The 18,139-nt window shown below is 36.4% G+C and overlaps 1 protein-coding gene across 5 annotated transcripts in view; it reads right to left on the reverse strand.

The window, feature by feature from the left end:
- The window catches only part of NT5C2 (5'-nucleotidase, cytosolic II), a 147,609-nt gene that overhangs the window by 42,836 nt on the left and 86,634 nt on the right, over window positions 1-18,139 (reverse strand). For 3 of the 5 annotated variants that reach the window (XM_028511871.2, XM_036027236.1, XM_028511870.2), the window contains one exon: window positions 2,656-2,729. In XM_028511871.2, coding sequence (XP_028367672.1) covers window positions 2,656-2,729 — 74 coding nt within the window. Of the gene's footprint in view, window positions 1-2,655; window positions 2,730-9,019; window positions 9,043-17,468; window positions 17,649-18,139 lie in introns of those variants that run through there. The other 2 variants (XM_028511873.2, XM_036027237.1) reach the window with 2 other exon arrangements.

An 18,139-nucleotide genomic window follows, 5' to 3' on the forward strand; every position in this document is an offset into this window, starting at 1 on the left:
ATTAATTTATGGTAACAAAAACCCGGGGCAAAAGGGATAGGAGAGAGAACTGACTTCAAAGAGGCAATGAGGGCACTTTTTTGAGTGATGGAAACATACCTTGATTGTGGTGGTGATAACAAGAGGAAACATGTATTTTGTCAAACTCATTATTTATATACTCAAAATGCATGTGTTTTAACTTTATTCCTCAAAAATGTTTATTAAAATTTTATAAGTAAGTTTATATTTAAAAGTATGTCATTGAATAATTAGTACATCCTAGGTAAAGTACCATGATTCAGTCTTAAACTGATATATTAAAATGTATGCACCCTAACTGTTCATTCAATAAATATTTACTGGGCACCTACTATATGTTAGGCTTTAGGTAGCAAACGGAATATAAATGTGAAAAAGAAAGGCTTTGCCCTTATAGGCAAGTAAACAAGCTGCAAGTAACACATAAATTGCACTGAGGCATGATGTACCCAAGATTGTACAGAGAAAACAATGTCTCAGAGAATGCTTCAGAAAGAAAATCCTAGAGTTTTCTTATCCAAGAGTTTATCCTAGAGTTTATATATCCAAGAATATACCCTGTGAGTCTATTGCATTTACTCCAGGGATATTTATCTCAAATACTCAAGTGTTAAAAAACAAACAAATAAACAAACAAAAAAAACCCACTTTTTTTAGTCTTGCCTGTGTACTTTATGGCACGTTTTTCTGATGAAAAGTCCTCAGCAGCACTTCAAGGATACAGTTTGTTTGTTTCATAAATAACCAAGTTATTCACAGATAAATTTAATGAATAACATTCTGGAAAATTGATGAGAGTAGTAAGTCAATAAACTTGTTTTCTGTGTGCTATATGAAGTGGAGGCACTACCACAAGAAGAGCGACAATGTTTTTCACCCAACATGGAATTGTTGTAGTAGTATATAGTCTCTCTCTCAAGATGACTATTTCAAAGTGCTTTGTCCTCGTTTCTTTGTTTAAGGGGGCAAGCCAACTGATATGAAATTATACCTCACTATAAATGGTCATTATTCAAATGATAATTTAAACTTACTCTGTACATGTATGCTTAGGTTTGAATCTTATCTCAACTATATCATATAGCTAAGTGTCCTTGAAGAAAGTCCTTAACGTCTTAAGTGTCATCTGTAAAATGAAGACAATAATGCTATCTTCCTTACAGAGTTTTTATAAACATTAAATATGCAACTTAAATGAAATAGCCCATGTATTATATGAAATAATCTGTGTAAAACACTGAGTGTGGCTTATAATAAGCACTTGATAATGTTAATAATCACTACTATATAAGTAAAGCATATTACAGTCTAAGAGTAAGAGTAATCAGACTAAGAGTAATCATTAAAATATGAAGTGAGGTACAAAAAAACAAAAAAGCAAATGAGCTATTTTTCAGGTTTAGAGATTAAGATTTAGTGACTTTTTTCACTAAATAAGAAAATTCATTTTTTTCATTATTCTGTGGGAATATACATAGTTATCTCAATGCTCAGTAACGAAGTATGTCAGGCACAGGTCTTCAATACTTATTGAGCTATTTCAATAAGAATGTCTTAATAACTGAGTGGGGAAAGTTCATCACTTTTTGACCCCATTAACCTTTTGGTTACAGGATGATGCTCCAACCAACTGAACTATACCAGCCAGGGCTCAGTGTTTATTTTTGATACATAACTTGTTTGGTAAATATCATGGCCATATCTGTGGCAGCTGACTATAGACTACAACTATTCATTTTTGTACATCAATATTATTTATATTTGTACCTAAATTGAACAACAAATTAAAATTCAGACAGAAGTCAGTTGTCTAATATTGCTATATAAAAGTTACCTGAAGTAAACTTATACAATGTAAAGGTTTTTGTGTTTAAAAGCAGCATGCTTTAGGGAAAGTTTGTGAAAGCTCCTTCTCTGAGTGTCACAGTCGTACACACGTGTACGCACATACACGTGTGTACACGCGCTCAACTCGGTCCCTCATCCGCACTTCTTTTTAACTGAAGAGACACTGTCATTAACATTTGTACCAGACTGCAAGTATTTTTACAAAAACTTTGTAAGTTCTGAAAACACATTGCAACTATTGACTAACACATTGATTACTTCAAATATATCTTAGAGACAGGAAGGAAAAAGCAGCACAGTGCTAGTGTTTAAGGTCTATTTGACACCGAACAAAGCTAACAGCTCTAGTTTTTAAAAAGTCTTTACATAGTATGTGTGCAACCATTTCAGTGAAAAATGAACACAGTTTCCATTTGTCTTAAAGATAATGTTAAAATTTACTGATGAAGGTCTACCTTGTGGTAGAGTGAGATACACAAAATTCCATCCTTAAAGAACAGCTTAATAAAATAAAAGCCAAACGTGCCCAAATATACACAAATATACTATTTCACCACATCATTTCTTACCAGGTTCTCTAAACTAATTTAGCACTTGTTCTACCTATCTGTACAAACTAAACGTCAGAGATATCTGGTAATTTCAATACTCTCAAATCTCATAGAAGCAGCTTGATAATAAGATGCTCTGGAAGCTAAATATATTATTAAATCAAAAAGTGTCTACTGAATTGCCTACTATGGACCCACTATAATATATCCAAAGCAATGAAAAAGTGCTACTCACCAGCAAGTGTATAATCCATGTCAAAACCAAAACACTTTATTTTCTCCATGGCTAAACTTCGGTTCACAAACACCCTGAAGAAAGGAATAAAAAATATGTCAATTAACACTGAAACAAAAAAAAATTAACTTTAATATAATTATTTGACTTTCTATAGCTTCTCATTGAAATACCAATATGAAAAGTCATAATAAAATTATTCAAATCATTTGTATACCTTCAGTAAAATCAGATATTATATGAAAACATGTGGATTTTCTTGTGTTTTGGTACTAAAAACACCATGAAGTCAAAACTTCAAGAATTAGCTCTCTTTTTCAAAATATAATCCTATAAAATACGTTTATTTCTGAGATTTTATGATTCATTCACTCATCCATATGCAATTTATTTAATAAACAAAGCTTCATATAAGCTACCAGGTACCAGATACTAAAGACAAAAATATAGACTCATTCAACAAACATTGTATTAACAAACATTAATACTTATTGAACTCTGGCTGGTGTGGCTCAGCAGACTGAGCCAGCACCTATGAACCAAAACATTGCCAATTTGATTCCTGGTCAGGGCACATGCCTGGGTTGGGGGCCAGGTCTGCAGATGGGAGCATGTAAGAGGCAACCACAATTGATCAATATTTCTCTAGCACAATGATACTTCTCTCCCTCTTTCTCTCTCCTTTCCCTCTCTCAAAAAATAAATAAAATACTTTAACAAAAATACTTACTGAGTGCCTACTAAGTTTCTGTTAAGAACTATACTACAGCAGTGAGTAACTGTCCTCATGAAACTTCTGTTTTAACTTAGAATCTCTATCCCTGAGAAATTCAGCCTAGCAGGAGAAAGACTTATAAGCAAATAACTTACAGCAATTCAGTAAATGCCATAAAGTATCATGGAGAGGAGAATACCAGTTCTTTAGAATCCAGAAGCGGTGCCTGAGCTCAATCTTAAACAATGAGAAGTTTTCCAATAGAACAAAGCAACAAAGGCAATCTGGGTAGAATAACCAAGCAAGGACAAGATTTGGAGTGAACTATGAATTTATTGTGGCTGAAACTGAGTAGTTTTCTTTGGTTTTGTTTTTCTGTTTGCTTTTGCAAAGTAAGGTTTTCTAGAGGAACAAGGGTGGAGGAAAAGGGCAACAAAAGCTACGAAGAGGACATCCGGCCAAGATGGAGGTATGGGTAAACACACTTCACCTCCACACCTAACTACAGAAAAAATCACAACTAGACTACAAAATAAATCTCACCCAGATTCGTCAGAAAATCGAGCTGTATGGAAGTCTGACAACCAGGGATTTAAAGAAGCCACATTCATCCAGATAGGTAAGCGGGGTGGAGACATTGAAAAGCGGTGAACAGGTGGTCCCACATTCACATGTGGTGGATGAAAATTGGGAAGGATACCTTGGAAGCAAGCTATCCCAGCCTCAGACCAGACCACCCAACCCAGGGTTCCAGCACCAGGAAGACCAGTTCCCATAACTTCTGGCTGCAAAAACCAGCGGGGTTTGGGGTGATGCAAGAAACTGCAGGATTCTCAACAGACTTCTCTTAAAGGACCCACAAAGGACTTAGGACTCATGCAGACCCACACCCCCAGAACTAAGCACCAGGGCAATAGCTGGAAGGACACAAGTGGCATTTGGGAAAAAGGAAGGAAAGTGGAATGATGGGCAAGGGGGCAAGTGCCAGGGAGACAGCTTCCTCTCGGGCAATCTCCAGAGGCCAGGCAGCCGCACTGTCCCCTCTCTGAGCCCTCCGAGACACAGGGCCACAAAGTGGTGAAGCCAGTTACCCCACCCTGGTGGCTACCCAAGACTCCACCCCACACAATTTACAGGTGTCTTTTCTACAAAAGGCCACATTACAAACAGAGGGAGTCAAACAGCTCTTCCTGATACACAAGAAGGCTGCCAAATTGAGACAAAGAAATATGGCCCAAATGAAAGAACAAAGAAAAACTCCAGAAAATGATCTAAATGAAATGGAGATAAGGAACCTATCAAATGCAGAGTTCAAAACACTGGTTATCAGGATACTCAAAGAAATCATTGGGCACTTCAACAACATAAAAAAGACCCAGGCAGAAATGAAGGTGGTGGCATTACGTGAAATAAAGAAAAATCCACAGGGAACCAACAGTGGAGGGGATAAAGCAGAGATTCAAATCAACAATTTGGAACATAAGGAAGAAAAAAGTATTCAATCAGAAAAGCAAGAAGAAAAAAGAATTCTAAAAAAAATGAGAATAGATTAAGGAGCCTCTGGGACATTCCCAAATGTGCCAACATCAAAATCATAGGGATGCCAGAAGGAGAAGAGGAACAGCAAGAAATTGAAAACTTACTTGAAAAAAAAATAATGAAGAAAAACTTCCCTAATTTGGTGAAGGAAAGAGACATGTAAGTCCAGGAAGCACAGACAGTCCCAAACCAGTTGGATCCAAAGAGAACCACACCAAGACACATCATAATTAAAATGCCAAAGGTTAAAGATATAGAAAACCTTAAAAGCAGCAAGAGAAAAGCAGAGAGTTTCCTCTAAAGGAGTTCCCACAGCACTGTCAGCTGATTTCTCAAAAGATACTTTATAGGCAAGAAGGGACTGACAAGAAGTATTCAAAATCATGAAAGGCAAAGACCTACAACCTAGATTACTCTATCCAGCAAAGCAATTGAAAGGCAGATATAAAGTGCTTCCCAGACAAGGTAAAACTAAGGGAATTCATCATCACCAAGCCATTATTATATGAAATGTTAAAGGGACTTATCTAAGAAAAAGAACAAAACTATGAACATTAAAATGGCAACAAATTCACAAGTATCAATAACTGAATCTAATAAAGAAACTAAGCAAACACGCAGAACAGAACAGAAAATATGGAGATCATTTGGAGGGCTATCAGCTGGGAGGGGGAAGGGGAGAATGGGGTTTGAAAAGGTGCAGGGATTAAGAAGTACAAATTGGTAGGTACAAAATAGACATGGGGATGTTAAGAACATTATAGGAAATAAAGTAGCCAAAGAACTTACATGCATAACCCATGAATATGAAGTAAGGGAGGGGAATGCTGGAGGGAATGGGGGTACCAGGTGGAGGGGGGCAAAGGGAGAAGAATTGGGACAACTGTAATAGCATAATCAATTATATATACACACACATATACATACACATACATACATATATATGTATGTATATATATATATATAAGCTATGAAGGTAAAAAGGTTAACAGATGTCAAAATCATGAAGACTTTGCATGCTATGGGAGCATGGATGTTATCCTGCAGGCAAGAACAAATGATCAGAATCTGAAGAAATGAAACAATCTGATTCAAATTTCAGAAGGGTCAGGGAAAACTATAAATATAATAGCTGTAGATCATCATCATGATGGTGTTTGGGATAAGTTTCAATCGCTTCTGAAAATAAGCTTTGTGGCCAAAATTACTGAATGAATGCACAATACCAAATCTTTTCTTTGCCTTTATTTCATAAGTAACTGTGAGAAATGAGAATGTTTTAAATCACCTAGGAAACCAGTTAAAATAAAGATGCCTGGGTTGCGCTCGCCCACTAATGTCTAGGCCAGCAGTCTCCAAAGAAGAGCTGACTGTACCAGGGGATGCGGAAGACTCTACTGGGGTGCAAAAGGAAAATATTAGATCTCCTACTTATATTTATTTCATCATTTAAAAACGTCTAATTTGTGTATGTTTTCTACTATAAATAAGGACGGTAGTATAAATTATAAGTAAGTATGTACAGGAATGAATGTTACATATTTTAACTGATGAAATACTCGAGAGTTTGGAAACCATTGATCTAGGTATTGACTTTCTTTCTAATGCTTCACTAACACATTATTGTTTTAACTTTTAATAGAAAACATTTCCTCTCGTTTTAAAATGCATATGCCAATTTTATATGCAGACAAATAACCAAACATTAACTTAAAAACACTTGAAGTGTTTTTAACACTTTAAAATCAGTTGGCCCTTGAATTCAGAACTTTTCTGAAAAATATAAAAATCATTACTTACTTCACAGTGTACTATGCATACTAGATTAGCTCTATAAAACTCTTAATTCCTGAGAGGTGTTATATAAAATATTTACTTTCCCTAAAAAAAACTAGTCTTCTGGAAAATCACTATTTACTTTGCCTCAGGTTAGTAGTGGAGGAAAGGGGAAAAAGAAAGTGACACAGCGATTTTCAACCTTTTTCATCTCATGGTATGCATAAAATAATTACTAAAATTCTATGGCACATCAAGGAATATTTTTTTTTGCCAATCTGAACAAAAAAATAGGTATAATTTTGATTCATTCACACCAGACAGCTATTGTGGTGTTAGCTGTTGCCATTTTTTATTTGGCATTCTCAGGGAAAAGAGGTCAGTGTCCCCGACTCAACAATAGTCAGGTGTTGCATGATTTAAGAATTCCTCCGGCCACGAGTTGAAAATTGCTGGAGTAACAGAGAGTTGAAAGATATAGGAACCAGAGGATAAATGACACCCATCCCAACCTTTTTTAAACATACCACTACCCCAAATATATGCCTGCTTTATTATCATTTTTCCCAGTTACATAAATCTTTTTGAAGTCACAACAGGAGTAAAAGAAACAAAATAATGTTTCTAACTCTGGAAACTATGTTACCACTGACGTTTAGCTTTTCAAACACACTTTCAATTCAGGCTAGGGGGCCAACTGGATCAAATCCTTGCTCAGAGCCCAAACAGCTGACATGCCTAAAATATTCTGTGGGAATTCAGGCAAGAATGACTGGGAAGATTTTTCTTCCTTGTGATGCAATCCAGGAGAGATATGTAGGACCACATAATAAAATAAACAGCTTTGATTCTGATAGAAGAATGCCGTGAGCTGGTTTCTGGAACAGCGAAAGTCAGGGAAGAAAAGAGATTTGCTAACATCAATCAGTACTGAAGGCACAAAGAAACTATCCACATATCAGTAACAAAAATCTATTGTTTTTTTACAAAAATAATCACTGCTAAATATCTACCAAATCATACTCTTTCCTCTGTGACTAGTCACTTGATTCAATCAACACATTTGTTAAATGCCTACGACAAGGCAGGTACCATTTTGTGACAAATATTCTAGAAGCTTCCTGGCAGGGAGTAGTCAGAGCTAGGGAAGACAGTCTCAATGACTAAATTTAGGAAATAAGACATTTCTCTATGAAGATCTTTTGCCAAATATCCTTTATCTTTTCATTTTCATTCAAAGTAAGTACCCTCACCCACAGAAGCAATTCCTGAACTTAACACAGAAACAATCATTCCTATGTCCCCTTCTAATTCATTTCTATTATGAAACTAAAAGGAAAAACCTCACATATATTCTCATTTCTCCTGTTCTTGCCCTAGTTTATGCCACAAAACATGGGAGGAAGGGGCTATAGGAAATTCAATCTAATTCATGTGCAAATATCTGAAGTGCCGAAGAAAAGCTATAATGACAAAATGAAACAGCTACATGATAGATAACTGCAATAATACAGCTTATGCTAAAATTTACAAATACAATAAACATCCAAATGCTAAAAGTATGCATTGACTTCAGCGGAGAAACAGCCTTGAGTCAGAAATACCACGCATGTCTCCAGGATATAGTCTTCAAGGGAAGCTAATCTTGCTGTAACAAAAGAAAGTGCTAGGTACTAAAGACTGGATCACTGTCCCACCACACATTTATAACAAAAACATACCTACTTGCCTTGGAGAATCCAAAAATTTTTATTGGTTCCAAGACCTTGACTGTATTTTGCCAATGCCCACTTCCTTACGTCACTTATCTAAATTATTAACCAGTGAGACATACTCCACCCTCTAACAGCTTGAATATATTTGTGACTTAACTTCCCAAAGGTTACTTTAAATAAAGTACAACGTTGCCACCCTAAGAAGCACGACTGAACTAAAGCATCCAACCTTAAAATGCAATTATCAGCCAGAAATTCCTCCATACACACGAAGTCATTTGTGAGATACAGCTCTGAGCATTAACAAGAAAAACAATCTTTATCTTTAGCAGACATACAGGAACACTATAAAACCAGGCACAGACTTCGACACGAAGACAAATGTAATAGCTTTCATTATCATATCCTACTGTAGCAAGACATGAAATCTGAAGAAATTCTATATGAATAAACATAAATATTAATCATAAAAATGAGACTACTAATATATTGTGCATTGAGAGGAATCTAATATTCTCACACTTAAGGACCATGAACATGCAATTTACTAAATTTGAAATTTTGTAAATAACAAACTCAATGGTTTTGAGATTTAACTGACAATTCAAAGCAGTATTACCTCATCTGTCACTGGTTGCCGTTTTGCAAAGTGTAAAGCTATCTGAGTCAACTAGTTCCTGAAGTCACATAACAAATTTCTTCTTCAAGTCCCTGGTAAAATTTCTTTTTTACAGTTTCAACCTAACTTCAAAGACTGTTTTTGGTCTGAACCAGACCCTCAACAGCATGTATCTTCTGGGACAGTGTTGGAGAAAACACCTCTGTGTCTAATTTAACTTGTCATTGGATATCACTGTTGCTCCACACAAATCCATCTGGAATAGAATTTCTTTGGCAATGCTGAACTGTATCCCTGACTCCTCCAACTGCCTGGGAGTCACAGTTTCCTGGCCGAGCGCCCAGCGGCAGTTACTGCAACAACAAATGAAACTAAGGATACAAGTATAAAATCTTCTTGGGCATGTTTTGGTTATGGGTTTGTGTAATTACATACTCAAAGTCTGTGACAATCAAAGAAAAGAAAAAGTTACAAGTGCTTTTTTGAGAGTGCAAAATGTGACTCCCTCTGTGTGTATGTGTGTTTACCTTGATAAAACGTTATAATGTAAATTTTCGTTGAAAACTTAGCATTTTCTCCCCAAACTAGTTCCTATTTCTGTGCTATTGGCACTCTAACTTTCCCACTTAAACCTGAAAACTAATTGATATCTTTTTATTCTTTCCTCACCCTTAAATCCACATCATCTCAAACACCTCCTGTGCCTTCATTTAAATTTCCAAATGTCTCTGGAATCCATATCTTTTATTCAGTTCACACTGAGAACAACCTGTCCAAGTCCTCATTAACTCACTAACTATTTAGCAATCATCTCCCAATTGTTCTCAATGCCAAACTAACCGCTTTGAAGTAGTGCTATGCCAAGTGTGGTCCACAGACCAATGCTGGCCTGTGAGCAGCTGTTCCCAGTCCCTGACTTGATATATACAGAAACTGCAAGTATTTAAAAACTTTTTAACAACTTGACAGAAAAGTTTTGTTTGTTCAATGTATAATAAAAAAAAAGTAGATGTACATTTTGTCTCTTCATTTTCTAGTATTTCATTTTTACTACATTTTATAGGTGTACTTATTTGAAGCAAACTGGAAATTTTTTAAAAACTGGCCTTTCACCATCATTAGTTTGAGAAGCACTGTCCCAAAGCCCAGTCCCACTCTTGCTGCTCTCCTACATAGTAACCTCTAGACAGACAACTCTCACAGCTACCCGACTCATAAAGTGCCAGTTCTTGTATCTTCGAGGACTTCAAAGCCTTTTACCATCTTTCCAAAACCAGTTTTATCTCACGTTCTCCCTGCCACACACCTTTTGCTCTAATACTCAAGATGAACTGCATGTATTTCCTAAAGATACGCCGAAGCTTTGTTTCTGCTGTTCCTTATACCTGAAATGTCTTTGTTAGTTCTATTTTATTTTTTGAGGAATCTTGAGTGATTCCTTCAAGAAACTAATCTGGCTGTGCCACAGAACTATGAGACTGTACTGCCTCTGGGTTTCAGATTACTTTTCTAACCGATCAAAGAGATTTTACCAACAACTAAATTATATAAAATAGTTAACTATTTTTGAGGTCTGAATTTATGTAAGAGGTCTGAATATGAAAAATCCTTTATGTTTGCCATTACTATATTTTGTCATATACATAAAATATGTAGGTAGTTCTCATATTCTTTACTAGATTATGAACTTTGAGACCAGGCACTGCACAACATTGGCTTTAATGCTTTCCACTCATTAGAACAAAGTATCAGTGGTGATAAAGATATTTTAAAAGAAAGAATTCAAGTTATTATCAAAGTATACAAAATAATAAAAAATACAGATCAGCCCTAAAGCAGCGACTTTCAACAAGTGTGCCTCAAGAATTTTCAAAACACGCAACATCTATTTAGTCAGGCACCCTGACCTCTCTTCCCTTAGATTGTCTAATTAAAAAGTGACAACATCCAATACAATAGCCATCTGGTGTGAATGAACCAAATTTTTTTTAAATATATTCTTTAATGTGCTGCAGTTTTAGTAATTATTTTATACAGACCATGAGATGAAAAAGGTTGAAAATCACTGGCCCAAAGAATAAATTAGAGGTTTCCCCAAAAGAAAATAGAAAAATGATGAGAAACAAAAATTGGAAAACTAATTTAGGAAAAAAGTTAAGTACAGGGCAGATACAAACATGTGCCTACAGTAATTTTCACTTAGAATATCCAAAGATGTCAAAAAGGTCTAACCCAATACCTAGCACAGGGCCTTGTAAAGAGCAAACACAATATTTAACTGAACTAAAAATTAATGTTAAACTAAAAAGTTACTAAAAGTTAATGGTTGCCCGAGGCTATGAAGAGGAGGGAATGGGGAGTTTGGAGGGGGGGTGGTAGTGAAAATGTTCTAAATATATTAAAACCACTAAAATGTACACTTTAAAAAGAACGTTGAATTGAATGGTATGCAAAGTATATCTCAATTAAGCTATTATTTTAAAAACTTAATGGAAGGGCAGATAAAGTGCTTCTCAGATAAGGTCAAGTTAAAGGAGTTCATCATCACCAAGCCCTTATTTTATGAAATGTTAAAGGGATTTATCTAAGAAAAGAAGATAAAGAAAAAACATGTATAGTAAAAGGACAGCAAACTCACAATTATGAACAACCACACCTAAAGCAAAAACCAAAAGAAACTAAGCAAACAACTAGAACAGGAACAGAACCACAGAAATGGAGATCACATGGAGGGTTAGCAGCAGGGGGGTGGGAGGAGGAGAGAGGGGGAAAAGGTATAGAGAATAAGTAGCATAGAATGTAGGTTGAAAATAGATAGGGGGAGGGTAAGAATAGTATGGGAAATGTAGAAGCTAAAGAACTTATAAGTATGACACATGGACATGACTAAAGAGGGGGATATGGGTAGGAGAGGGTGTACAGGGTGGAGGGGAGTAAAGGGAGGAAATGGGACAACTGTAATAGCATAATCAATAAAATATATTAAAAAAAACTTAATGGCAAGATAGTCTGCCTTTGTGTCCCCATCCTTCAGTAAAAAGTATGCTTAGACCTAAAAATTCAGGTAAGGACTTTCTAAATTATAAAACGGATTCCTAAAAAGTAACAGTTTAAATACCGTGGATATGTAGACGCAGCAAGAAATTTTGATTAGATTATAAAAGCAATTATTTTCATGGCATTAGTTTTTGTTTTCATAAATTCCAGCCTGCTAATTTGATTTAATATTTTCTGAGGAATATCCTCAGAAAGAATATATTAGGCTTATCAGCCTGTGCTTTTTTTTAAAGACTTTTTTAAAAAGATTTTATTTATTTATTTTTAGAGAGGGAAGGGAGGGAGAAAGAGAGAGAGAGAAACATCAATGTGCAGTTGTTGGGGGCCATGGCCTGCAACCCAAGCATGTGCCCTGACTGGGAATCGAACCTGCGATGCTTTGGTTCGCAGCCCACACTCAATCCACTGAGCTATGCCAGCCAGGGCTCACCCTGTGCTTTTTTTAAAAAAAAAAAAATGTATTTTATTGATTATGCTATTACAGTTGTCCTAACTCTTCCCCTTTTGCCCCCCTCCACCAAGCACAACCCACACCCTCAGTCCATCCCCACACCACTGTTCATGTCCGAGGGCCACGCCTATAAATTCTTTTAACTTCTCCATTCCCTATACTGTACTTTACATAGCCATGGTTATTCTGTAACTACCTATTTGTCTTCTTAATCCCATCACCTTTTTACCCATTCCACCATATCTCCCTTCCATCTGGCAACCATCAAAACCCTCTCCATACCCATTATTCCATCTCTGTTCTTCTTGTTTGTTTTTTAGATTCAACTGTTGATAGATATGTATGTACTGCCATTTTATTTATTGTTCATAGTTTTGATCTTCTTTTTCTTAAATAAGTCCCTTTTACGTTTCATATAATAATGGTTTGGTGATGAAGAACTCCTTTAGTTTTTTTCTTGTCTGGGAAATTCTTTATCTACACTGCAATTCTAAATGATAGCTTTGCGGGGTAGAGTAATCTTGGTTGTAGGTCTTTGCTTTTTATCTCTTTGAATATTTTTTTGCAAATAGCTTCTAACCTGCAAGGTTTCTTTTGAGAAATCAGCTGACAGTGTTATGGGTACTCCCCTATAAGTAACTAACTTCTTTTCTCTTGATGCTTTTAAGATTCTCTATCTTTAACCTTAAGCATTTTAATTATGCTCTCTCTTGGAGTGGGCCTCTTTGCATCCATCTTGTTTGGGATTCTCTGTGCTTCCTGGACTTGCATGTTTATTTCCTTCACCAAATTAGGGAAGTTTTCTTTCCTTATTTTTTCAAATAGATTTCCAACTTCTTCCTCTTTCTCTTCTCCTTCTGGCATCCATATGATGTGAATGTTGGAATGCTTGAAGTTGTCCCAGAGGCTGCTTTTACTAACCTCATTTTTTTTTTTTGGATTCTTTTTTCTTGTTGTTCCATGCAGTTGTGTTTTGTTTCTTTATGTTCCAAACCATTCCTTTGATTCTCTGCTTCATCCATTCTGCTGTTGTTTCCCTGTAAATTGTTCTTTATCTCAATTAGTATATCCTTCGTTTCTGACTAGATCTGTTTTATGTGTCTGAGATCCTCACTAAGTTCCTTGAGCATCCTTATAATCAGTGTTTTGAACTCTGCTTCTGTTAAATTACCTACCTCCATTTTGTTTAGTTCTTTTTCTGGAGTTTTGGACTGTTCTTTCATTTGTGCCATGTTTCTCTGCCTCCTCGTTCAGCAGCCTCCTTGTGTTTGTTTCTATGTATATTAGGTCGAGCTGCCTTGACTCTGTGTCTTGGAGTCTAATGCTTGGAGAGTGTGGCCTAATGTAGCAGATGTCCTATAGGATCCAATGACACAGCCTCCCCTATCACCCAAGCTGGGTACTCAAGGTATGCCATTTTTGAGTAAACGCTCCCCTTATAGCTGAGCCTTGGTTGCTGCTGGCAGATCAATGGGAGGGATTTACCCGGTTAGTTAGCTGCAAGAATTTGCTGTGACCACTGACTACTAACTTCCACTCTCTGTGGAGGATCAGCTGTGCAGGGTCAGGGTGGTGACGCTACAAACATGGTCTATGGCTATCCACAGGGTGCACTGGCCCTGCAGTTTGTCAGGTGTTGGAGATCAAGTTCAGCCCTCTCCTGTGTTTCGCCCAGAGCCACCCTGCCTGAGCTCTAAAGCAAGCTGAAGTGGCTGCTACTTGTGCTGGGCTTGGAGATTCCTAGGTGAAGCCAAGCTGTGAATCTAGGCTGGCTGCTGCTAATACCAGGCTTGGGGCTCACTTAAGGCAGCTGTTGCTTGTTTGAGAGAAACAAGAAAGTTGTGAAGCAGGAGCCAAGACCAGCTATCCATATGGAAAAGCAGCCTGGGAGGGGCCATAAACTGAGTATGGCAGAGTCTCTGGGGATCTCCAAGGCGGGTCAAAGAGTGTTAGGTTGATGGAGTCTCAGATATGGCACCAGTTTCCAGGCTCTGTGGGGGAGAGGGGTTAGAAAAGGAACAATGGCCTCTGCTCCCCTTGATGCCAGACACTTCAGCTTCTCCCTATATACCACTGGTGCCTTTCAAGCTGTTAACCCAGCACTGGAGTTCAAAGAAAGTAAGTCTGAGTAGGTGAGTCTGTGTGTGGGTTAAGAGGAGCTGCTTGGGGCTCCAGCATTTTCTTCCATAGACGCAATCCCTGCTGGTTTTTGCAGCCAGAAGTTATGGGGACTTATCTTTCTGTCATGGAACTCTTGGTCAGAGGGCCTAGTATGGGACTGGGACTCCTCACTCCTGAGATATCCCTCCTGAATTTTTATTCACCACCCGTGGGTGAGGGACCAACCTGTTCTGCACCTGCATCCCTCCTACCAGTCTGGATGGCTGTGGTTTCTTTAACTCCACAGTTGTCAGACTTCCATTCAACTCAATTATTGATGGTTCTGAGTGCTGGCTGTTCTATATTTTAGTTGTAATTTTGATGTGGTTATGCAAAGAGGTGAGCCATGTCTGCCTACACCGTCATCTTGACCAGAAATCCTGTACGGGTTTTTTATAAATGGAATCAAACAGCACTGTAGTTGATGTTTGCACCTCTTTTTTTAGCAGAGTATTTCTGAGATTCATTCATGTACCATAATTAGTTGTTTTATTCCTGAGTAGTATTCCATTGTATGGATGGATATACTACAATTTGTTTATTCATTCAGTTCATGGGTTTTTGGATTGTTCCCAGAATTGACTATTACAAATAATGCTGCAATGAATAGTCACATACAAATCTGTGTAGACATACACTTTCATTTCTCTTAAATAAATACCTAAAAATGGAATTACGAGGTCATATGGTAAGTTTAACTTTAAAAACTGTTTTTTATTTTGCATTCTTATCAGCAATGCATGAGAGTTCCAGTTGCTCCATGTGGTCAGTGTTTCTCATTTTAGGCATTCTAGTTCATCATTTTCATTACTGTTATATTGTAAAAATTCTTCATGTATTTTTAATATGTCTTTTATCAGATATATATGTATTGAGAATATTTTCTCCCAGTGTTTTATTAATGGTGTCCTTCAGGAACCAGTTTGTTCTTTTTCAATTTTTGATTAAGCCCAATTTATCAATTTTGTCTCTCATGTTTTTATGTGTTTTATCTAAGAAATCTTTACCTCACTCAAAGTCACAAAGATTTTTGCCTACACATTCCTTTTAACTTATATTTAGATCTATGATCCATTTTGCATTATTTTTATATGGTTTGAAGTAAAGACTGAGGTTTATATTTTTTCTATATGAAATTGCTTTGGCCTCCTTGCTGAAAATCAATTGACAAGATGTGTGTGTAGATCTACAAACTGCCTATTAGGTTTCATTCATGATCAATGTGAGCCTATCCTTATACTAATACCACAGTCTAGATTATCCTACGTTTAAATAAGGCTCAAGTGTAATTTCTGGTGACTTAACTCTTTCAACAATCTTTTCCTATTACTATTAGGGAAATATTTCATAGACACCAAATAACAGACTGTACTATTTGTCAAAATATCATATATGCAGAATTTGTAAATATAAGAATTCTTTTCATCTCAAGGTACAAAATTTATCCATTTACTTCTAAAGATAACAAAGGAGAATAAAAGCTAATTGATTTCATTTATGCGATCCATGCATTTCAAATGCACTTGGTTCATTACCTATTCAGACAGTAAAGGAATTGCCCTAGAGACCCTTAGAAATAAACATAAAAGAATATCTCAGCCCTTACAGTGTCTTTTGGTACGTATATATCTAACTAACCCATTCTAACATATGCTTTATCACAGGGGGAAAATTAGTACTACTTACTTCCCAAGATTTTTGACCACACCTAGAAATACAGTTCTTTTTAAATCTAACAGCCAGCTTTATAAACAACCAAGTGTACAAGACTAACAAATATAGCAGCATCTGTGATAATCTTTATCACAACGATTAACAACTGCAGATCTGTACCATAGTTTTCTTTACCCAATAATGAGATTTAAAAATAGCAGCAAAGTAGGCCAATTTTATTTTGCTCATAATCAATACACAATTAGATTAAAATAAATTATAAGCACAATGCTCTGAAACTACTTCAAAATTTCTAATAGAACAAAGAATGAGGAAATTCTAAGAGCTTCCACAAAATCGAAATTTTCCTGTATTTTTAGAGACAGTTTCAGAGCGATGTCTTACTTAATCATGGGAAATGCCTCTCTGAAGTCTAGTTATGCTTGAAGGCTAAAAATGAGATAATCAACAGTATGCAGACATCAACTTACATGTCACCCATTATAGTGGTCACAAAAAGAAAATCAGCAACAGTTCAGATTCTGAAGCATGAGAGATATTTAAACAGTAAAAAAACAACAAAAAACCACAGAACTATTTTACATAGTAAAGATGAATAGGTGGTTCAAAAAATTTATTTTTTGCCTACAATGCCCAGAAGGATACAAAATCATAGGTTGTTCACTCACTCTTTCACAGTATTTTCTTCCCCTCTCCCCCATTTTCTAAAGGTACTATTTATTTTAAAATAGTACCTTTAGAAAGTTTAAACTTCACTCACTTCTTTGTAAAACTCTTTGGTAAGACACCCCTGACTGCTTCCAATCTTCATAAATACTTTCTACCAAAAAAACAAAAGGAGTTTACCGCCAAGTAAAAAGGATGTTTAAACTCACTAAATCCCTATTAAGACTATCCACCCTCAATGCTGTTTTTCAAAATAGCAATAGTAACTTCACAGCATATTACATGTGAAATACTAACAATGTAAGCTTTCAGCTAACTTTCAATCTCTCCCTCTCCCTCCACTCTGACTGGTAGCACTGCTTATTAATCCTCCAATTCACTCAGATGACTAGGACACCTCTTTGCTGAGAAAAATGAGGGAGAAAGAATAAACTCACTTACCCTTCCTGAGACATTCTCAAAGATCTACTTCCTCTGGATGAGAATACAGGATAACAAACAAGCTCCACTGATCTCTTGAGAACTGTAGCTCATTTGTTAGAGCACAGAGAACTCTGGGCCCTGTGAGGCCCAACAAATTTGGGCACAATGCCGAACCCTGACCAGGCAATATCTCAGTGACCAATATCCTCAGCTTATTAAATACTTGAAAACCTAAGAATAACAGGGGGGAAAAAAAGCAGAGCAGAAAAAATAACTAAAGGTCTGACTGTTTAAGGCCAGCCAGTTTAGGAAGGAGAAAATCCAAATGGCAAGTTCCGGTAAAAAGACAGGAATCATTACTGGCAAACACACAGAAAAAGCAAATTTACCCCCTAACGAGGCCTGCCAACAGTACGCAAACAATGTGAGTTTCACAGAATGGAGTGCCCTAGTCAGTCCAAATCCTTTTCAGTTTACTGTGTGGGGAAAAAAATAACAGGATATATAATGTTTTAATTACCAGTTTAGTTATTTCCTCCCTTCCAACAATATGAACAATTGAACTACAAGAGAAGAAAGTATGTGCTGATCATATTACAGGAGAAACCTAAAGTATTTCCACACTGAAGTCTTTTTCTCTGATCATTAACTGCTTTTAAGGAAAACATCTGTTACTCAATCGCCTGAAA

The sequence above is a fragment of the Phyllostomus discolor genome, chromosome 5 (genome assembly GCF_004126475.2).
Source record: "Phyllostomus discolor isolate MPI-MPIP mPhyDis1 chromosome 5, mPhyDis1.pri.v3, whole genome shotgun sequence".
NCBI classification, from domain to species: domain Eukaryota; kingdom Metazoa; phylum Chordata; class Mammalia; order Chiroptera; family Phyllostomidae; genus Phyllostomus; species Phyllostomus discolor.